The sequence below is a fragment of the Triticum urartu genome, chromosome 2A (assembly GCF_056163025.1).
Source record: "Triticum urartu cultivar PI428250 chromosome 2A, HENAU_Tu73, whole genome shotgun sequence".
Lineage (NCBI taxonomy): Eukaryota > Viridiplantae > Streptophyta > Magnoliopsida > Poales > Poaceae > Triticum > Triticum urartu.
In genome coordinates, this window is record NC_141874.1 from 332,817,393 (window position 1) to 332,840,512 (window position 23,120).

The 23,120-nt window shown below is 51.6% G+C and overlaps 1 protein-coding gene and 1 pseudogene across 1 annotated transcript; one reads left to right on the forward strand and one right to left on the reverse strand.

The window, feature by feature from the left end:
* Positions 1-17,122: 17,122 nt before the first annotated feature.
* On the forward strand, positions 17,123-17,755 carry LOC147985009 (uncharacterized; annotated as a pseudogene).
* Positions 17,756-21,836: 4,081 nt separating this feature from the next.
* LOC147985010 (uncharacterized) lies at positions 21,837-22,160 on the reverse strand. The gene has a single exon (XM_087541364.1). The coding sequence runs from the start codon at positions 22,158-22,160 to the stop codon at positions 21,837-21,839; it is 324 nt and encodes a 107-aa protein (XP_087397490.1).
* Between the last annotated feature and the right edge of the window lie 960 nt (positions 22,161-23,120).

The following is a 23,120-nucleotide window of genomic DNA, read 5'->3' on the forward strand; positions in this document are numbered from 1 at the left end:
GCGGTATTGTTGTATGAAGCGGCCCGGACCGACATTACGCGTACGCTTACGCGAGACTGGCTCTACTGACGTGCTTTGCACACAGGTGGCTGGCAGGTGTCAGTTTCTCCAACTTTAGTTGAACCGAGTGTGGCTACGCCCGGTCCTTGAGAAGGTTAAAACAGCACCAACTTGACAAACTATCGTTGTGGTTTTGATACGTAGGTAAGAACGGTTCTTGCTAAGCCCGTACCAGCCACGTAAAACTTGCAACAACAAAGTAGAGGACGTCTAACTTGTTTTTGCAGGGCATGTTGTGATGTGATATGGTCAAGACATGATGCTAAATTTTATTGTATGAGATGATCATGTTTTGTAAGCGAGTTATCGGCAACTGGCAGGAGCCATATGGTTGTCGCTTTATTGTATGCAATGCAATCGCGCTGTAATGCTTTACTTTATCACTAGGCGGTAGTGATAGTCGTGGAAGCATAAGATTGGCGAGACGACAACGATGCTACGATGGAGATCAAGGTGTCGCGCCGGTGACGATGGTGATCATGATGATGCTTTGGAGATGGACATCACAAGCACAAGATGATGATGGCCATATCATATCACTTATATTGATTGCATGTGATGTTTATCTTTTATGCATCTTATCTTGCTTTGATTGACGGTAGCATTATAAGATGATCTCTCACTAAATTTCAAGATAAAAGTGTTCTCCCTGAGTATGCACCGTTGCCAAAGTTCGTCGTGCCCAGACACCACGTGATGATCGGGTGTGATAAGCTCTACGTCCATCTACAACGGGTGCAAGCCAGTTTTGCACACGCAGAATACTCAGGTTAAATTTGACGAGCCTAGCATATGCAGATATGGCCTCGGAACACTGAGACCGAAAGGTCGAGCGTGAATCATATAGTAGATATGGTCAACATAATGATGTTCACCATTGAAAGCTACTCCATTTCACGTGATGATCGGTTATGGTTTAGTTGATTTGGATCACGTGATCACTTAGATGATTAGAGGGATGTCTATCTAAGTGGGAGTTCTTAAGTAATATGATTAATTGAACTTCAATTTATCATGAACTTAGTCCTGGTAGTATTAGCACATCTATGTTGTAGATCAATAGCTCGCGATGTTGCTCCCCGTTTAATTTTATATGTTCCTATAGAAAACTAAGTTGAAAAATGTTAGTAGCAATGATGCGGATTGGATCCGTGATCTGAGGTTTATCCTCATTGATGCACAGAAGAATTATGTCCTTGATGCACCGCTAGGTGACTGACCTATTGCGGGAGCAGATGCAGACGTTATGAACGTTTGACTAGCTCAATATGATGACTACTTGATAGTTTAGTGCACCATGCTTAACAGCTTAGGATTTCAAAGACGTTTTGAACGTCATGGACCATATGAGATGTTCCAGGAGTTGAAGTTAATATTTCAAGTAAATACCCGAGTTGAGAGATATGAAGTCTCCAAAAGTTCTATAGCTAAAAGATGGAGGAGAATAGCTCAAGCAGTGAGCATGTGCTCAGATTGTCTGGGTACTACAATCGCTTGAATCAAGTGGGAGTTAATCTTCCAGATAAAATAGTGATTGACAAAATTATCTAGTCACCATCACCAAGTTAGTAGAACTTCGTGATGAACTATGATATGCAAGGGATAACGGAAACGATTCCCAAGCTCTTCATAATGCTGAAATCGACGAAGGTAGAAATCAAGAAAAATATCAAGTGTTGATGGTAGACAAGGCCACTAGTTTCGAGAAAAGGGCAAAGGGAAGAAGGGGAACTTCAAGAAGAACGGCAAGCAAGTTGCTGCTCAAGTGAAGAAGCCCAAGTCTGATCCTAAGCCTGAGACTAAGTGCTTCTACTGCAAAGGGACTGGTCACTGGAAGCAGAACTACCCCAAGTATTTGGCGGATAAGAAGGATGGCAGAGTGAACAAAGGTATATTTGATATACAGAATATTGATGTGTATTTTACTAATCTTCGTAGCAACCCCTCGGTATTTGGTACTGGTTCAGTTGCTAAGAGTAGTAACTCGAAACGGGAGTTGCAGAATGAACAGAGACTAGTTAAGGGTGAAGTGACGATGTGTGTTGGAAGTGGTTCCAAGATTGATATGATCATCATCGCACACTCCCTATACTTTCGGGATCAGTGTTAAACCTAAATAAGTGTTATTTGGTGTTTGCATTGAGCATGAATATGATTTGATCATGTTTATTGCAATACGGTTATTCATTTAAGTAAGAGAATAAATTGTTATTCTGTTTACATATATGGTTACACACCCAATGAAAATGGTTCGTTGGATCTGGATTGTAGTGATACACATATTCATAATATTGAAACCAAAAGATGCAAAGTTAATAATGATAGTACAACTTATTTGTGGCACCGCCGTTTAGGTCATATTGGTGTAAAGCGCATGAAGAAACTCCATGCTGATGGACTTTTGGAATCACTTGATTATGAATCAGTTGATGCTTGCGAACCATGCCTCATGGGCAAGATGACTATGTCACATCCCTGCTTTTAGTCATGCATTAGGGTTGGATGAACTTGTGCATCATGTTTAAATTTCTCTTAAACTTGAAATGGGGCCTTATCAACCCCAACACCCCCCCTGAAAATGCTAATTTCCAACAATTGGAATTTCAATGAACCCAAAATGCCCTTCATAAAAGCCCGCCATTTTTGGTCTTGACTAAAACCTCTGCCAAAAATGGTCTTGCAATTTATGGAGCCATTCTGGATTTTTTGAACAAGCCATAAGTATTTGAATTTGGGCATTTTAAATGCTATAAATATTTTAAAGTGCTCAAATAATCTTGGAAGCATTTTTAGGCAGTTGGGAATATTCCCAAATGTGTCTCTGAATATTTCCAGAGTTTTTGGAAATGAGATAGTATTTATTCTATTTCAATACACATAGCAGGAAATAAATAAAAGCAAACAGAAAGAGAGAGAGAGAGAGAGTTAGAGGACTTACCTGTCGCCTGACCTGGCCCAGCTCGGCCCAGCCCACTGGCTCCTGCCAGTCGTCCTCCTCCTCTCGCCAGGAGGACGAGAGGCGCGTGGCCGGCGCCCGCGGGCACACGCCGGCCACCTCCTGCTTCTGCCGACACCCTGGGCGCACCTACGAGTGCCACACACTCCCCCTCGTTCCCCTCTCATTCTCCCCACTCTCCCCGTGCCCCTCTCCCTCCTCTGGTTCTCTCCCCATCCCCTGCCGAGCGCAGCCGTCGCCGCCGACAAGCACCACCGCGGCCACCGCCTCTCCCTCGCCTCTCTGACCGGCCTAGAAGCCCCTCCTCATCGCCCTCGTCCTCACTGCGGTCGTCTTCTACCTCGAGCAACCGAGATCGCTGGCAACGCCCCGACGTCGTCCGACCTCCCCCGATCCCACTGAGACGCGTTCTGCAACTGCCGTGAGCTCCTCTACCGAACCCCTCGCTCCCCGCCGTCTATTTCCTCCTCTAGCCTTACTAACCACCGCGGCCGAAGCTCGCCGCCGCCACCGCACGTCGCCGTCGTGGCCACAGCCACATTGGGTCACAACCGAGCACGCCATCGTCATCAACGCACTCGCAGGAGCCCATAGCACCCCCGCACGCCCCTTAACGTGCCTGCTATCGACTAGTTCGACCTTGCCCGAACTCCGGCCGCCGCGGACGTGCTCGCCGCCGTCGTTTCCGGCCACCCCAGCTCCACCCATTGCCACCACTCGACGCGGCTCACTCCCCGCATCACGTAGATGGTCTCCGCCGTCCTTTTGGTCGCCGGAGTGCAAAACCCGCGCTGCTCCGCCACGTCTGGCCTCGCCGGCGGCTAAACGCCGGCGAGTTTGACCACTTTTGACCGTGGACTGATGCATGGGCCCAGGTTGACTTCCCCCCTGAGCCTGTGACAGGTGGGGCCGGCCTGCTAATTAGTTTAGGATTAGTGTTAACTAATTTTAATTAGTTTAGTCACTGACATGTGGGCCCAGGCCCCACTGATAGTTAATTAGTACTAACTTAATCCTGTTAATTAGCTGAGACACTGACAGACAGGGTCCACCAGTCAGGTTTGACTGGCCCTGGCGCCATTGCCTCGCTGACGTCATAGTGACGTACTGCTGACGCATTTATTCTTTTTCTGGATTTATTTTTATATAGGAAATTCTAGAAAATAGCCAAAACTTCTAAAAATCATAGAAAATCTACCATAGCTCCAAATCAAACAAATTATATATGAAAAATGATTAGAAAAATTCAATCTATCCATCTGTAATGGTTTCATGCATGAAAAAACAAGTTAACCTTGCTGTTTAAGCAAAATAAGATAATGCAATAATAAAGCTATGTTAAATGAACTAACATTTGAATCTTTGATTCAAATGAGTTCATTCCTTTCTGTTTTAGCTTGCATTAGGCCAAGACACATTCATTTTGCCATGTAATAGCATGCATCATATTGTTGCATATTGTCATGTGTTGATTATTTTCGGTGTGTTTTTCGTGGTAGGTTCTGCCTCCGAGGATAACCCCGAGTATCCGTCTAAAGGGCAGTACCCTACTACCACAACATCAGGCAAGCAACCCATTGATCATTCTGATACAAACCCATGTTCTCACTTCTGCTCTTGTTTACTGCATTAAGACAACGCGATTCAAACTGCTGTGTGCTACGGTAGTTGAACCCTTATCCTCTGCATGACCTGTCATTGCCACAGTAACTAGATGAAACCAACTAGCATGTGTAGGAGTTGGTTGAGCCATGTATGTGTTTCCTACCTTGCTATGCCTGCTATGCTTAGAGTTGTGTCAGGTCTGGTTCATCTGGGTGATGGGCTAGAGTGAAATGATTATGTCGGTAATGTGAGTGATGTGTTGAACATGATTTGGTAAAGGTATTGATGAGAGGCCATGTAGGAGTACATGGTGGGTTGTTTCATTGAGGCCGTCCCTCAGAACTGAGATCTGTATGTGTGATTTTAAGAATCAGCTACTACCATGCATTGGGATCCTTAATTTACCCTCTCAGCTTCTTAATCACCCTAGTACTCTGTCCAGGAGTTGCAATTAGTTTCTGGTGTTTGTAGGTTATGTGTTGGCGGCCGTGCGTAGCGCTGACCCTAGGGGTGGGCTATGTTGCGGTAGATACACCGTGGCCGGGTATGCCGGGCGCCCGTTTGGCGTCTCGGGACCCTGTTCACATCGTTCGGGGCCGTATGTGGAAACCTCGGCCGGACTCCCTGCGGATGGAACCTGGATAGGCGATAAACCTGGACTAGAGACTTGAGTGTTTAGGTAGGCCGTGGCCGACACCCTCGTTGGGCTTCCGCTTGAAGGTTGCCGAGTACATGTCCTGTAAACGGCGGTAAGTGGTGAAAGCGTGTATGAAGAAGTACACCCCTGCAGGGTTAACATCATCTATTCGAATAGCCGCGTCCACGGTAAAGGACTACTTGGTTGCCTATACAGTTCATACACAAGTTAATGGATACTACTAAAAGACTCAAGATAAGTGTGAGTACCGAGGATGGCCCTCTCATATAGGATGACGAGGGAGGATCCCCGGTGGAGTATTGTGTTGGTGAGTAGTGGACTCATGTGCGAAAACTATTTTACTAGGGGAGTCTCGTAGGATAGCTTAGCCAAGAGTCAAAGCTGGCCTGCTGCAATAACTCCACCACCTTCTTGAGAACGAGCATGTATAGTAGGTTCTGATGTAAGACTTGCTGAGTACCTATGTACTCATGTTTGCTTAATTACTGTTTTCAGACGACAACACCGCCCCCTACGATGGGTTCTACGTAGACCTTGATGTCGACGAGTGACTAGCCACCCAGGTGGTGATCCTGGCCATGGAGGGCCCTATGTAGATAGACAGGCTTCGAGAAGCCTTCTTTCTTTCTAGTGTCTATACTCAGACTATTTGCTTCCGCATGTGCTTGTATGCTTGTATGACTTGAGTGTTGGGTCATGTGACCCCTACCTGTATGAACATGTTATGTATGGCTCTCTGGAGCCTTTAAATAAAGTACTTGAGTTGTAGAGTTTTGTTGTGATGCCATGTTGTATGTACTCATATCGGGCATATTGTGTGTATGATTGAAATGCTTGGTATGAGTGGGATCCGACAATCTAGTTGTTTATTCTTGGCAGCCTTTCTTATGGGGAAATGTAGTCTAGTGTTCCTCGAGCCATAGTAGTCCGCTACAGCCCGGTTCATCGAAGTCCTGCTAGCCCAGCACTACTGCTCAGAACACTTGACTGGTCGGCATGTGTTTCACTTCGTTCCTATGTCTGTCCCTTCGGGGAAATGTCACGCGGTGACATCCGGAGTCCTGCCTAGCCTGCTACAGCCCGGGTTCCCCGGAGTCCTGTTAGCCCAGTGCTACAACCCGGATTCACTCGCTGATGACCGACATGATCGATGTGATTCATGTATGCCTGTCTCCATAGGTCTGCGCCGCTTTGGGTTCACGACTAGCCATGTCGGGCCGGGTTCTGTGTCATATGGATGCTAGCGACACTATCATATACGTGAGCCAAAAGGCGCAAACGGTCCCGGGCCATGGTAGGCGACACCCGTGGGGATACCATCCGTGAGGACGCAATGTGATATGAGGTGTTACCGGCTAGATCGATGTGACTTGGAATCGGGGTCCTAACAGCGTTGGCATCAGAGCCGGACTGCCTGTAGGTTCGTTGAGCCAAACTGGTCGATGTCGAGTCTAGAAATGCTTTAGTTATATGTAGGGGAATTGCTTGTGGGAGGGAACGTAAGGCTCTTTTTACTCCTTTACCTTATGCCCTCTGATCTGAGTCTGTCTCTTCTCATTCAACATGGGTTAAGGACTAGGCTCTCTTCTTCTATCAGGTTCACATGTTACTAATCCGTAGTAGCTTATAGGATTGTTGTTACAAGCCTCAGTACAATTTCTACTACTTTTAGTATGTTGCCAGTTGAATCAGAACCTTGATATGATGTTGTTGAGTGGTATTGCAAACTGTTGTGGATGTCTCAAATCTTTTTCTGAGCATTTACAGCTGTTATGCTGTCCAATTTTCCCTAGAAATTCTAATGTCTTTGCATTGTGGTTGTGCTTTCAGATGGCCACTCGTGCTCAAAACCAAGTGGTTCGCCTGACCCAGTGCCTCGATGTGCCCGGTCATACTGCTATGTTAGTCCGGGTAATGATCGAGATGGGTTACTGTTGGTATCCCAAATACACTGCCGAAGAGCAATTCCGAGACTTCAACCAGAGCAAGTACCTTTTTTCCGTCAGGATATATCCCTCTTATCCTGGAGCCACTGAGCCCCTTCACTGTTCGTATGGACTCGGGGTTACTGTTGATATGGCTGTGCAGGATGCTGCCTATTCCATGATGACCATCATGCGAGTCCGGACTGGCCTGCTTCGGAACACCGACTTCCGTTATATGCCAGCTTCACTTCCGGGAGCGCAAGGGTATCTCCAGGCTATCTATGCTGACCCCACACATGAGGAGTCACTACTCCGCACCACTGCCGAGATGCTCGAGGATAAGGACCGGGAAAATCGGGCCTTGCGTATGGAGCTTTTTAACTCTCGTGCTGATCACTAGGCCACTTTGACTCGGTTTGCACCGGCGGTACAGGCAGGATACATGGATCTGAGGGATCTGTACCCTGTACGGTCTGGATCGCCAGATTGTATGGAGTGGCGCGATGTAGGAGGCATCACCCCTCCTCGTGGTCCCCATCTGCCACCCCCTGTGGGACCAAGGCCACATCCGAGTCCCTATGGTCCGCAGGCTCCGCAGGACCATCTGTTCCCAGATGATCATGTTCCACTTCCAGGTTTTGGTGGCGACTTCTATGAGGATTACTACGGAGCCGTCTGAGCTAGTAGTAGTTTCACTAGTATTGTAGTAGTTGTATCTCCACTGTCCTGCGTGACTTGTGGAATATGACTTAGTGTGTAATCAATTCCGGAGGTGTAGACAAATAATGTATAGGAGCTTGGAATGCCTCCGATGAGATGTAACGTCTTTCATCATAGTTGTACTGTAGCCTGGGCTCGTACTAAACTATGTATGGTGTGGATGACCAATGGTATATATATGGCAGTTTCTATATTACCATGTCGTGCAATGAACATCTTAGCATTCCATGTTATCCATTACATTCTGCACTTCCTTGCTAAGTTTGTGCCATCCTATCTAAACCGTTGTCTTGTTTTCTCCTAGGATGGTCAACACCCGCAGCAACCCTGCTGCCCCGGAGCAGGGGGAAGCTAGTGCAGCTAGGAGTGAAAATCTGCCTCACCCGCCTTCTCTGGCCGAAGTGATGCTGGAGGCGGAAAGAAACAAGCGTGAGACTAACCGCTTGCTAGAGCAGATTGAGCAGAACACTGCACGCCATCAGCGAAATGACTTGGTGTCAATCAATGACTTCATCAAGTTGTACCCACCAAAGTTTAACCATTCCGTCGAGCCCCTCGACGCGGATGACTGGCTTCGTAGCATCACCCACAAGCTACGTTCTGCCGACGTAGCCGAAGCTGATAAGGTTACTTATGCTGCCTATCACCTCGAAGGCCCTGCTAGCCTATGGTGGGAAAATTTTGAAGCTATGCGCCCGGTCGGCCAAATCACTACTTGGGCTGAATTCAGTGAGGCTTTCCATGAGCATCACATCCAGGAAGGTCTCATAGATCGCAAGAGGGAAGAGTTCTGCAATTTCACCCAAGGAAGACTGACTGTGGATGCATATAGTCGTGAATTTGGGAATCTGGCACGTTATGCTCCTGAAGAAGTATCTACTGACGCTAAGAAGCGGGCAAGGTTCCGCCAGGTACTTAGCCCTGAGCTTCGCCGCGATCTTCGTCTACACGAGTGCACCTCCTTTCAGAAGTTGGTCAACAAAGCCATCAGTGCTGAGACAGGCCAGTCTGATTATGACGCTTCACGCAAGCACTCCCGTGATTTTGGCTCTTCATCCGGCTCTGGATCTCAGAAGCGTCGGGTGTGGATTCCAAGCACGGCACTGCCACCCAAGTTCATTCCGAGGCCATCCTTTGAGGCGCCTCGTCCCAACTAGCAGTTTGCACCGTCCAAGCCCCATGGTGGCCGCGCTGCTAATGCTGCTCCATGCCCCAATGTTGTGACATGTTTCAAGTGTGGAGAGCCGGGTCATTATAGCCGAGAGTGTCCTCAGAACAACAACCCCAATTAGTCTGGAAAGTCCGTTGGTCGTGGTAAGCCAGCGGGAAATACAATCTACGCCAAGCCGGTCACCACTGCACGTGGCCATGTCAACTACGTTTTAGCCGAGGAGGCTCATGAGGATCCTAACGTCGTCCTTGGTACGCTCCTTGTTAATTGCCATCTGGCATCTGTTCTTTTCGATACTGGAGCATCTCATTCATTCATATCCGAGAACTATGCTCGTTTGCATAACACGACATTCTGTGACATGCCCACTACCATGGAAATTCAAACCCCTCGCTCTAGATGGCAAACTTCTAGAGTAAGCCATGGGAAGGAAATTCTTGTCGATAGACTTGTCTTCCTTGCATCCTTAATAGCTCTCAAGTCCTCGGACATAAACATCATCTTTGGTATGGACTAGATGTCAGCTCATTACGATAAGATTGATTGTGCCACTAGAACCGTTCAACTTACTCACCCATCGGGCAAGACAGTCAATGTCTTAACTCGAGTGGCCAAGCGCCAGCTTTACTCCCTAAATGCCAACCCCCTTCCAGACCTTGAGGATGTTCCGGTAGTCCGAGACTTTCCGGATGTATTTCCAGAAGAACTGCCAGGTGTTCCACCTGACAGGGATGTCGAGTTTGTGATAGACCTTGTTCCAGGAACCGTTCCAATTTCTAGAAGACCCTATAAGATGGCACCCTTAGAACTAGCCGAGCTTAAGAACCAACTCAATGAGTCCTTGAAAAAGGGTTTCATCTGTCCTAGTTCTTCTCCTTGGGCTTGCCCCGTCCTCTTTGTCAAGAAGAAGGATGGAACGGATCGGATGGTTGTAGATTACCGACCTGTCAACTTGGTCACCATCAAGAACAAGTATCCACTTCCCAGGATCAACGATCTGTATGATCAGCTCGCTGGATCCTCAGTCTTTTCCAAGATGGATTTGAGGTTGGGCTACCATCAAATCAAAATCAGAAACGGGGACATTCCCAAAACGGCCTTTGTTACTCGTTATGGCCAATACGAGTACACCGTTATGTCCTTCGGTTTAACCAATGCCCCAGCCACCTTCTCTCGGTTAATGAACTCGGTCTTCATGGAGTATTTGGATAAATTCGTCGTAGTATACCTCGATGACATACTCATCTACTCCAAGAATGAAGAGGAACATGCCGAACATCTAAGGCTGGTATTGACGAAACTTCGAGAGCATCGCCTTTATGCCAAAATCTCCATGTGTGAATTTTGGTTGCCAGAAGTGACCTATTTAGGCCATGTAATCTTTGGTAAGGGTATTGCTGTCAACCCCGAGCGAGTTCAAGCCGTCCTTGATTGGACTCCACCTGAGACGGTCAAGCAAGTTCGGAGCTTCCTTGGCATAGCGAGCTATTGCCGCCGCTTCGTCGAGAATTTCTCCAAGGTTGCTAAACCTCTAACTGAACTCCTCAAGAAAGATAAAAAGTTTGAGTGGACTCCACAGTGCGAGTTTAGCTTTCAAGAACTAAAAAGACGCCTGACATCTGCTCCCGTACTGGTACCACCAGATTTCTCCAAGGACTTTATTATCTATTGCGACGCCTCGCGACAAGGACTAGGTTGCATAATCATGCAAGATCATCAGGTAATTGCCTATGCTTCACGACAATTACACCCACATGAGGAAAATTATCCCACACATGATCTAGAGCTTGCAGCTGTAGTCCATGCACTTAAAACTTGGCGACATTACCTCCTCGGTAATCGTTGCGAGATCTTCACCGATCACCAAAGTTTGAAATATATCTTCACCCAACCGGATTTGAATCTCAGGCAACGACGTTGGGTCGAGTTGATCTCGGATTACGACTTAGGAATAACTTACACCCCGGGCAAAGCCAATGTCATGGCTATTGCGCTAAGTCGTAAATCTTATTGTAACAACCTGATGTTACAACAAAGTCAACCACTTCTCCATGAGGAATTTCATAAGCTTAATCTTCACATTGTTCCTCGAGGATTCCTATCCACCCTGGTGGCGAAGCCTAACCTTATGGATCAGATCATAACCGCCCAGCGGTATGATAAGGGCATATCCCGGATTAAGGAAAACATCGCTAGCGGAGTTGCTAAATGTTTTTCCATGGATGGGCGAGGTGTTGTCTTCTTCGAGAACGGCTTGGTGGTTCCCAAGAAACAACATTTACGCCAGTTGATTCTTAAGGAAGCTCATGACTCCCCTCTCACCATTCATCCCGGTAGTACCAAGATGTATCAAGACCTACGCCAGAGGTTTTGGTGGACTAGGATGAAGAGAGAAATTCCTCAATATATTGCTAGCTGCGACGTCTGTCGTCGTGTTAAAGCAGAGCATCAACGGCCTGCTGGCACCCTTCAACCTTTGGCTATTCCTGAGTGGAAATGGGAAAAAATTAGTATGGATTTCATTACCGGGTTTCCCAGGACCAGGAGAGGGAATAATGCCATCTTCGTCGTGATCGACCCTCTTTCCAAAGTAGCCCATTTCCTACCTGTTCATGAGAGTATCACCGCTAGCCAGCTAGCTGAATTATACATCTCCCGAATAGTGTCGCTTCATGGTGTTCCATTGGAAATTAACTCAGACCGTGGGAGTCTCTTCACCTCTCGATTTTGGGAAAGTTTCCAAAATGCTATGGGAACTCGTCTCTCTTTTAGCACCGCCTTCCATCCTCAATCAAGTGGTCAAGTAGACCGAGTTAATCAAATTTTGGAAGATATGCTCCGAGCTTCTGTCATCTCATTCGGAATGGGTTGGGAGAAATGCCTTCCATTCGTGGAGTTTGCCTATAACAATAGTTATCAAGCTAGCTTGGGCAAAGCTCCTTTCGAAGTTCTCTATGGACGAAAATGTCGAACGCCTCTTAACTGGTCAGAAACCGGGGAAAGACAACTCTTTGGCCCGGATATGATTCAGGAAGCAGAAGAGCAGGTTCGCGTTATTCGTGAGAAATTGAAAGCAGCCCAATCTCGTCAAAAGAGCCAATATGATCGTAAACATAAGCTCATGACTTATGAAGTCGGTGAGAAGGCTTACCTTTGGGTTACTCAGTTAAAGGGAACCCATCGTTTCGGTATCAAAGGCAAATTGGCTCCTCGTTACATCGGACCCTTTCGCATTCTTGCCAAATGAGGAGAAGTTGCCTACCAATTGGAACTACCTTCGCATCTTTCTAGAGTTCACGATGTCTTCCATGTTTCTCAACTCAGGCGTTGCTTCGCGGATCCTATCCGTGGAGTGGACCACGAAACGCTTGATCTACAAGATAACCTCTCATATCGGGAATATCCCGTTCGTATCCTTGATCAAGCCGAGCGTACCACTCGACGCCATAATATCAAGTTTCTCAAGGTTCAATGGTCACACCGTTCACAGAAAGAAGCCACTTGGGAAAGTGAGGATCGTCTTCGACTCGAGTACCCCACCTTCTTCCCGGAGGATCCTAAATCTCGGGACGAGATTCTTTTGAGCGGGGGTGAGTTGTCACATCCCTGCTTTTAGTCATGCATTAGGGTTGGATGAACTTGTGCATCATGTTTAAATTTCTCTTAAACTTGAAATGGGGCCTAGTCAACCCCAACACCCCCCTGAAAATGCTAATTTCCAACATTTGGAATTTCAATGAACCCAAAATGCCCTTCATAAAAGCCCACCATTTTTGGTCTTGACTAAAACCTCTGCCAAAAATGGTCTTGCAATTTATGGAGCCATTCTTGATTTATGAAGCACTGTGGCCACGCCCGGCCCTGGATACGGGGGACGGGCTATACTGCGGCCACACCCTGTCTTGTCTTCTTAATGGGGGCACAGACTTTGCGAGCGCCATGGGCCGACTGCTAGGAGCCGGCCTCTCTGGAGGCTGCTTACTAGGACTCGGACTGTCTTGGAGCCTCCTTCCCGAGCATGGCCGCCTTCCGGCAGTTGGCCGTTCGGCCAGCCGGCCGCCAGAAGGCGGAGCTCTATCCTGACGTCTTGAGGGGCACAACCGGCCCCAATGTCTTGAAAGGTTCTGGGGCTTGGGTTAGGCTACCCATGGCCCATTACTCCAACAGTAGTCCCCGAAGCTGGTGAGGTGCCGTGGTTGAGGAGCCGAGGAGCCTCAACACCTTCCTCCTCCGGGTGCTCTGAAAGAAGCTTCATCCGACTCCCGGGAAGCCGGTTGGCAGGAGTCGGATACGTCTAGTCGGATCTTCCTAGAATTTCAAATGCAACGGCAGGAACCAGGTGGCGTGCTAGCTAAGCTTCTCGGCCCGCCGCCTGGCGCGGGCACGCCATGTGGCGCCTGCCAGCCGGGCCAGCCTTCAAGCCCACGCACGCGATGGGACGCGTCTGCAGGCTGGGCCCGCCACCACTGGGCCTCGGCGCGTGAGCAGATAAAGGTGGGGACATGGGGTCGTGGGCACAGTTAATCCCACGATCCCACGCCCTCCCCCTCAGCTTCATAGCCCGCAGGCTATAAGTAGGGGAGGAGAGGGAGCGGTGGAGTACGCGCGCCCCTCCACCTCGTTCTTGCCTCCTTCTTCCTCTCGCCGCAGCGACCCTGAGCCACGCCGGAGCGCTGCCGCAGTTCGTCTTCGTCGAGCTCGTCCGCCCGAGCTCTCTTTGCTCCGCTCCATTCTCAGCTCCCTCGCCGTGCCCTTTCTTCGTCGAGCTCTCCATGGTGCACGAGCAAGGAGGAGACTGGGACGGGTCCAACGTCAATGAGGACCACATCACTTTCCTCTGCGAGACGCGGCGTCTTCCCGGCGCGGGCTATGTGAAGGCACGCCTGCTGCCGGAGGGGGAGATCTCGCCGGCGCCAAGATAAGGTGAGCGGGTCGTCTTCCGCTTGCACTTCATCCGCGGCTTCGGCCTGCCAGCGAGCGGATTCCTCCGTTCGTTTCTTGAATCTATCACCTCCAGCCCCATCACATCACGCCTAACACGGTGATGCTCCTGGCCGCCTTCGTCATGATGTGCGAAGGCTACCTAGGCATCCTCCCCGCCATCGAGCTGTGGGGTGCTTTCTTCTACACCAGCAGGGCACCTACGTCCGGGACGTGGCTTCTCAGTGCGGCGCCTTCGTCGCGGTTCGCCGACCATCGGCGAAGAACGCCTTCCCCACCATCAAGCTGCCACAGTCAGTCAAGATGTGGCAGCAATCCTACTTCTACGTGGAGAACGTGGACCCGGCCGCCGACTTCATCAACGTGCCGGCTTATGTAGCCGGCCCGCCTGCCGAGCCTCAGGCCAGCTGGGCTACAAGCCGAATCCGGTATTAGCAGACGGTGCCGCGGCCATCCAACGGCTCCGGGAGCTGACTAAGACCGAAGGCCTCAAGGCGTCTGACTTGCTGGTCGCCTTCGTCGAGCGCCGGGTTCTCCTGCTCCAAGTACGGCCGCACCTGATCAGCCGGATGAGCGGGCATCGCGACCCGTGCCGGCTGAGCACCAAGGAGATGCCGACTGCCGAGGTCACGAACTTGGTGAACGAGATCTCCGGCCTTAAGCTAGAGGGGTCTTGGAGCTTCGGCAAGCGGCCATATTCTCGCGCCGACCCGCCGCCTGCGGTGAGTTTTCCAATTCTTTGTTTTTGATACTCGTCTTAGTCTTGATCTTGAACTTGATCAGACGGCCTCTCATCATCTAAAACAGATCTATATGTCGGACGCGATGACCGCCATCGTAAGGTCGGGTGGCGACTACCAACCGGACCGGGCAGTGAGCGACGTGGACGACCCCGACTTGGGGGCGGCCTCCCTGGAGGACACCGCGACAGGCGGCGTCTACGAAGCAAGCGGCTCCGAAGAATGCGACATCGAGACCTGGCCTGATGATGATGAAGAGGAAGAAGAGCCACGCCCTGCGCTGGGCGCCGGCAGGGCGGAAGCGGGCCCCTCCGTCGCGGCACGCGTAAGCATATGCAAGGCGTCGTCTTGTTCGGCAGCGCGCCGAAGAAGGCCAAGAATCCAACCGCCGCGACCAGGCGGAAAGAGGCCACAGCGAAGGCGGCCAAGTACCAGTAGCTCCCAAAGGCGCCTCCTACGGTGTCGGTGTAAGTATCTTTCCCTTTTGTTCTTCTTTCTCGTTGATACTTTCTGAACTTCCTTTGTTTTATTTTATTGATTTTAGGGATCCGCTCTCTCTCGAGAAGTCGGCCGCCGCCTCCATCGTGGGGTCGGTGGAGACTTCCACCACCACCCGGCCAATCGATCCGGCCGCCGACCTCCGGGAGGCCACGGTGTGAAACGTGCGGGAGGCGTGCGAGGAGCGGGAAGCCGCCCGCCTGGAGAAGGCGGAGGCGGACAAGGCGGAGGCCGCCGCTTTGAAGAAGCTGGCGGAGGCCGAGGCTGCCGCCGCGGCGAAAAAGCAGGCCGAGGAAGCCGTGCGCCGTCAGTCGGTGATATTCGCCACCCCCCTTAACTCCGTGCCGCCACCACCAGAGTTCGTGGCGCCGACTGGGGGAGCTGGCGACGAGCACCCGATCATGGAGAGGGACGGCGACGACGTCGTCATGCCGGACATAATCTTGCCCCCGCCACACCCTCTGAGGAGGCACGAGACAAACAGCCGGCTGACCCGCCGGTGCCACCAGCCGGAGACGAGCTGGTGACAGGCCCAACTCCTGAGGTCCGCACACCCTCGCGCCGCCGGTTTGCAAAAGCGGCCTCGGCGCCACACCCACTAGAGACCGGTGCCGCGAGCTCTTTGATCCCGGACGCCGAGGCGACCAGCTCCACGCCCACTGAGTGGGTGTAGGGAGGCGGGACGGGCCCTTTGAACAAGGCAATCCTGGACGTCCAGGCCAAGCTCCGTGCTGAAGCCGACACAATCAAGTGCTGCAACAATGTGTTCCTGGAGTCGCGAGCGGCCATCCGGGTATGCTTCTTGCTTCTTTGTTTTTAATTCTTGTATTGCTTCGTGGGGGCGCACCAGCGCACCCACTGGGTGTAGTCCCCGAGTTTCGGGCCAGCTGCTGTGCAGGCGGCTCAGAACTTTAATTGGCAAGCTTTGAGTACTAACACTGTCTGATATCTTTGCTGCAAGATTATCATAACCTCTGTGCAGCCGCCTTTAACTCCAAAGTCTAGGAGTTGGATCAACGGGCCGTCGACTTGTTGGTGAGCCGGAGTAAATCTTTTTCTTTCTCTGCGGGGGCGCGTTGGCGCACCCGCGGGTTGTAGTCCCTGAGATCCGGGCTGACTGCTGAGCAGTCGGGCCGGATCTTCTTGGCAACTGCTCTTCTTCTCTGTTGATATTTGATAACTTCTTTCTCCGTGGGGGTGCGCTGGCGCACCCGCGGGCTGTAGTCCCCGAGATTCGGGCCGACTGCTGAGCAGTCGGGCCGGATCTTCCTGGCAACTACATCTCTCTTTGTTGATTGTTGATGTCCTTTCCTTCTTCTACTTTTTGCAGAGGCCAACGCCACCCTGCAACAGCAGCTGGGCGAAGCCAACACCGCGCTGCATGCCAAGGAGGTGGACTGCAACAAGCTGGCCGAGGACCATGACTGGCTGGTCACGCAACTGGCGGAGCAGGCGGAGCTTCTGAAGAAGGCCCAGAAGGAGGCGGAGGACAAGGAGGCAGGTCTCCTGGCTGAGTTCGAGATCGAGCACTCTGCCTGCACAGACAAGGAGGCAATGCTGACCGCCGGCTTTGGCGATATTGAAGACATGGTCGACGGTAAGCTGCCTTCTTTACTCTTTCTCCAAGCCGCCATCTTCTTATCAAGCTGACTTCTTATTTCTGATCTGACTCTTTGCTTTTTTTGTCCGAGCAGACTTCTTCCCAACTCACTTTGGTGCTGCCAACCAGGCTATTAACGCTGATCGCGAAGGACAGAGGGCAGATGGTGAGGAAATCTCCTCCGACGCCCCCGCACTCTTCGCGAGCAGCTTCTCAGCATCCAGGCTCGTATTCGGCCGACTCATCGAATGCTGCGCCGCCTGCAGCCTGTCGGCGCCCAGGCGGTCGCCGCCCTGTGGCCAGACATGCCAACTCTGTGCACACCCAGCCGGACTGCCGACTGGCTGGAGGTGGCGGCCGGCTGCCTTGAGGCATGGAAGGGCTCCTCGGCCCGGGCCGGAGCACGCCGGGCCTTGGAGTTCGTCAAGGCGTGGTACCCTGGGCTAAATCTAGCCCAGTTGACCATGTTTCGACAGGAAGCCCAGGAGGAGTTGGTGGCAGTGGAGGGTGATCTTGTCAAGCGGGCGGAGGCAATCGCCGAGTACACCAACACCAGCATCTTCATCCCAGAGCTGGCCGAGAACGGTGCCGAGGCGCCACCAGAGTGGTTCGGGCTGAACCTAGAGGATGGCGAGGACTCGGCCGAGGTGATCGACTCCAGCGACAAGGGAGAAGGCGAAGAGGAAGAGGAAGGTGAAGAGGAGGCTCCAGAGGTCGGAGCGGACGGCCAACCTCAACTCGACCGCGCCTCCAGCAATGAGCCATGCCCGGGCGAGCCGGCTGTTGCTGAAGGCGATCAAGCGGAGACTGACTAGCCGGCCGCTCAACCAGCCGGCACCACCGACTCCACCATTCCGCCGAACCCGTCTACTGCTTCCTAGGCTGCCATTTTACCTTCGTTTCTTCCTGATTATCATTCTCGACAAACTTTGTTAACTTTGCACAATTCCACCCGCGGGGTGTATTTCAAAACTCTTGTTGGATGTCGGCCAAGGGCCTTTTGATGTGTAAATATTTTTGCCGAGTTCTATCTTTCCTTGCTTTCTGCTCTTTGGCTTTTTTCCTTTGCCGCCTTCCCTCGGTTGTCGTCTTGCCAGCCGAACAGCCGCTCTACAGACTGTGGCTGGGTCAAGTACTTAGCCACTTTCGGGGAGGCAAGTACTTGGCCTATTAGAGTTTTCTAGCAAGTTAAGTAGAAGTCGGCTGGCCGGCTGCTTGACAACCGGTCGGTGGGGCGGGAAGCTGGCTTGGACTATGTGTATGCTTTGGGTCCTTAGCCATTTTTCATGCAGAAACCCTTTCTGCCTTAACTCCGGCCGACCGAACAGTCGCTCTGCGAGCTGTGGCTTCTGGCAGGAGAAAGCTTAGGTGCCAACACATTACTTGTCCGGCTGCAGGAAGCATTTCATAGTACAAGGCGGCAAGTCCTCGGGTCGACTGGTCGAACCCGGTGCCAGACGGACTAATGAAATAACACAAATGACAGGCGTAATACTTATCATATAGATAAAAGAGGGCAGTCCCCGAGCTCTTCTCGAGGGACCCGGAGTCTTCATACTTAATACAAAAGTTGGCGTGGTACATACTGCATCAACTATAAAACCTTCGTAGGAGGTTCACATTCCATGGTCGCTCCTTCTCCTTTCCGGAGTCATCTCTTTTGCGTGCTCGAGGCTTCTGAGTGTCGATGAGTAGTAGGAGTCGTTGCCCAACACCTTGCTAATGATGAAGGGGCCTTCCCAAGGTGTCGAGAGCTTGTGCTGGCCGGCTGTTTGTTGGATCAGCCGGAGCACAAGGTCTCCTTCTTGGAAGGATCTTGGCTTGACCTTTCGGTTGTAGTATCGGTGCAGGCTCTGCTGGTAGATGGTGGACCGACTGAGTGCCAACAGCCGGCCCTCTTCCAGCAGATCGACGACGTCTTGTCGTGCTTCTTCTGCCTCCTCCTCGGTGTACATGGTAACTCGAGGGGAGTCGAATTCTATGTCCGTCAGGATGACGGCTTCGGCACCGTAGACGAGGAAGAAAGGCGTAAAGCCGGTTGACTTGTTCGGAGTTGTGCGCAGGCTCCAGAGGACGGCCAGCAGCTCGTCGAGCCAACAGCCGGCCGACCGCTCCAGAGGCTCAACCAGTTGGGGCTTGATGCCGGATAAAATAAGGTCGTTTTCTCGCTCCACTTGTCCGTTTGACTGCGGATGGGAAACAAACACTAGGTCCAGTCGGATGCCCTGCGTCATGCAGAAACGGGCCAAAGCGCCTTTGGCAAAGTTTGTGCCATTGTCGGTGATGATGTTGTGTGGTATGCCATACCAGATGGTGATGTCGGAGATGAAAGTCATAGCAGTCGGACCATTCAACTTCTTAATTGGATTTGCTTCTATCCACTTGGTGAACTTGTCTACTACGACAAGCAGATGAGTCATGCCGCTGCGTGCCGTCTTGAAAGGTCCCACCATGTCCAGGCCCCAGACGGCAAAGGGCCAGGCAATGGGAATAGTCTTGAGTGCAGAAGTCGGCTGATGTGGCTTTGAACGAAACTTCTGGCACCCTTTGCATTTCTGGACCAAGTCCTTGGTGTCTTCTAGAGCAGTCGGCCAGAAAAAACCATGGCGGAAAACTTTGGCCACGAGTGCTCTTGAAGCTGCGTGGTGACCACACTCGCCTTGATGGATATCTTTGAGGATTGCTTGGCCCTGCTCTGGCTCTACGCAGCGCTGATAGACACCAGTAACATTGCGCCTCAGAAGCTCTCTGTTGACTATGGTGTACACTGCTGCCCGGCATTGCACTTGTCGGGTCGATATCTCATCAGTCGGCAGCTCTTTGTTCACCAGAAAGTTGAGGATGGGCTGGGCCCATGAAGGTGCTGCAATTTCTTCGGCTGCTAGGATTGCTACTTGCACGAGGGCGGTTGGCCCGAGAGGCGGCGGGTTGGAGTCGGCTGCCGCTTGCTGAGTTGATGAAGTCCCAGGGCCGACTGCTGCAGTCCATAGGTCGCCTGCCGAATTCCCCATGCCGGCTGCTAGGGTCCTCAAGTCGGATCCGACTACTTCAGGAGGAGCCGGCACACATATGGAATCCGACTCTGGCGATGGCTTGACAGATAGCTTGAGGAGGCGTTGCAGGGCGACGCCGTCTGGTATTGCTTGCCAGGTGGAGCCGATTCATGCCAAGGTGTCAGCTTACTCATTGTCATTTCTTTGCACATGGAGGAACTTGCACCCTTCGAAGTATCCGCTGAGTTGCTGGATGAAGAAGCAGTAGCTTGCCATGTTTGCATCCTTGGCGTCCCAGTCACCAGATGACTGCTAGACCACCAGGTCGGAATCTCCATAATACAGTATCCGGCGAATGTCGAGTTCCTTGGCAAGCCGGAGCCCGTGAATGAGTGCTTCGTATTCAGCAACGTTGTTGGAGGCGCCAAAGTGAATTTGCAGCATATATCTGATCTTGTCGCCTTTGGGAGAGGTGAGGATGATGCCAGCTCCCAAACCGGTGCGCATCTTGGAACCGTCAAAGTGCAGTCGCCAATGAGTAGAATCTGGCGCTGGCGGCTGGTACTGGGTCTCGGCCCAATCGACAAGGAAGTCGGCCAGTGCTTGTGACTTGATGGCGGTGCGAGGCTGGTAGTAGATGGTGTAGGGGGCCAAATCTATGGCCCATTTGGCCACTCGGCCTGAGGCATCTCATCTTCCAATGATCTCGGCAAGTGGAGCTGTGCAGACCACAATGATGGGGTGCTCTTGGAAGTATGGCTTCAGTTTCTTGGCAGCAAAGTGTACGCCATAGCACATCTTCTGGTAGTGGGGGTAGTTCTACTTGGAGGCGGATAGTACTTCACTCAGGTAATACACCGGCCTCTGGACTGGTAGAGCTCGGCCTTCTTCCTTGCGTTCCACTACTATGATTGTGCTGACCACCCGGCTGGTGGCGGCGATGTAGAGGAGCATGGGCTCCTTAGGAGTCAGGGCCGCCAGGACAGGCGGAGTGGTCAACATCTTATTGAGATGGAGAAAAGCTTCATCCGCCTTGTCGTTCCACTCAAAAAAAGTGGTCTTCTTCATGAGCTGGTACAGGGGAAGAGCCTTCTCGCCCAGACAATTGATGAAATAGTTGATGGATGCCAAGCAGCCGGTAAATTTTTGCACATCCAGCAATCGGGTGGGCACCTCCATCCTCTCGATGGCCTTGATCTTCACAGGGTTGCACTCTATGCCGTGCTCTGAGACCAGAAAGCCCAGAAGCTGGCCGGCTGGCACTCCAAAGACACATTTCTCCGGTTTGAGCTTGATCTGAAATCGGCGCAAGTTGTCAAAGGTCTCCTTGAGGTCTTCTAGTAGCGTTCCTCGCTTTTCCGTCTTCACCACCACATCGTCCATATAGACGTGGGCGTTTCTGCCGAGTTGCTTGAGGAGACACTTCTGCATGCAACGCTGAAACGTGGCGTCGGCATTTCTCAAGCCGAACGCCATGGTCAGGTAACAGAAGGCTCCGAATGGCGTGATGAAGGCGGTCTTTAGCATGTCGGCCGGGTTCAGCTTGATCTGGTGATACCCTGAGTATGCATCCAAAAAGCTCAACAACTCGCATCCGGCTGTGGAGTCAATCACTTGGTCGATTCTTGGTAGAGCAAATGGGTCTTTGGGGGCATGCTTTGTTGAGGCTGGTATAATCAATACACATGCGCCATTGCTTGTTCTTCTTCAGCACTAGGATCGGGTTGGCTAACCATTCTGGAAAGAGCACTTCCATGATGAAGCCAGCTGCTAGAAGCTGGGCTATCTCTTCTCCAACAACTCTTCTCTTCTCCTCCGACAGGCTGCGCAAGGGTTGCCTGACTGGCTTGGCATCAGACCGAACATGTAGCTTGTGCTCGGCAAATTCCGTCGGAACACCCGGCATGTCCTTGGGAAACCATGCAAAGATGTCCCGATTCTCACGGAGGAAATCGACGAGCTCGCCTTCCTATTTGCTGTCAAGGTTTCCACCTATGATAGCATGCCTCTCCGGGTGTTCCGGGTTCAAGGGTATCTTCTTTGTCTCCTTTGCCGGCTTGAACGAGCCCTCGACTTCCGACTCCTTGGGGTTGGGTGACATTTCCGGTTGCTTGCCGGCCATGTCCACAACCCAGTCAAGGAGCCGCTTCTCAGCCGCGATCACGAGGGACTCAGCTAACCGGCTGCTCTCTGCTGCGCAGGCGGATGACTTCTTGTAGTCCCCTGCTATGGTCAGGATTCCCTTGGAGCTCAACATCTTCATCTTCAAATAAGCATAGTGGGGGACCGCCATGAACTTGGCCAGGGCAGGCCGGCCAAGTAATGCATGATAAGGGCTCTCAAGGTCCACCACCTCAAACCAGACTGGCTCTCAGCGGAAATGATTTTTGTATCCCAAGAAGACATCTATCTGAGTCTTGCTAATTGGCGAGCAGGAAAGGCCAGGAACTATGACATGGAAAACAGTCCGGCTGGGCTGAAGATGTCTCTGCTTGATTCCCAACTTCTCCATGGTATCTTTGTACAGAATGTTGATGCTGTTGCCGCCATCTATTAGAACTCGTGAGAAGCGAGCAGCTCGCCTCTCTGTGGAAAACGTGGCATCCAACACCAGAGCATAAGAGCCGGGATTGGGCATCACCTCCGGGTGGTCGGCTCTGCTCCAGCTGACGGGCTTCTCAGACCAATGCATGAATTCCGGGGTCTCTGATGCTACTGCATTTACTTCTTGTTGCTGCTAGCGTCTCCTGCGCCTATCATTGGTCACGCTGGTGAGCACGACATAAGCTCCATGCTCTATAGGATAATCATCTTGTACGGCGCCGACTGGCTGAGCCGCAGGCTGCTGTGGAGGAGGAGGCGGTTGGCCGGCTGGCGGAGGGGGCTGGAGTCCATCACCCTTGGCAATCCTGGTGAGCCAGTGGCACTTCCGAGTGGTCTGGTTGGACGGCTTCGCACCGCTATGGAACTTGCTGGGTGCATCAAGAGTCTGCTCATACGAGAAAGCGGGCAGCCAGTTGGGCTTGCTGCCCTTCTGGCGTTTGGGAGGAGGCTTCCCTTCTGGTTGCTGATCTTCGACTATTGCCACCTGCCGGCTCATGGAAGCCAGCTGCATGGCCTTGCGCTTGTTGTCGTTTGGTTGCTGTCGCTGACTGGTGTGACCAGCCGGGGTCCGAGGAGCTTGAGGGGCCACCTTGCCCGACGCATTAACTTGGATCTCTGCCTTCATGGAGGAGTCGGCCGTGGCGTACTT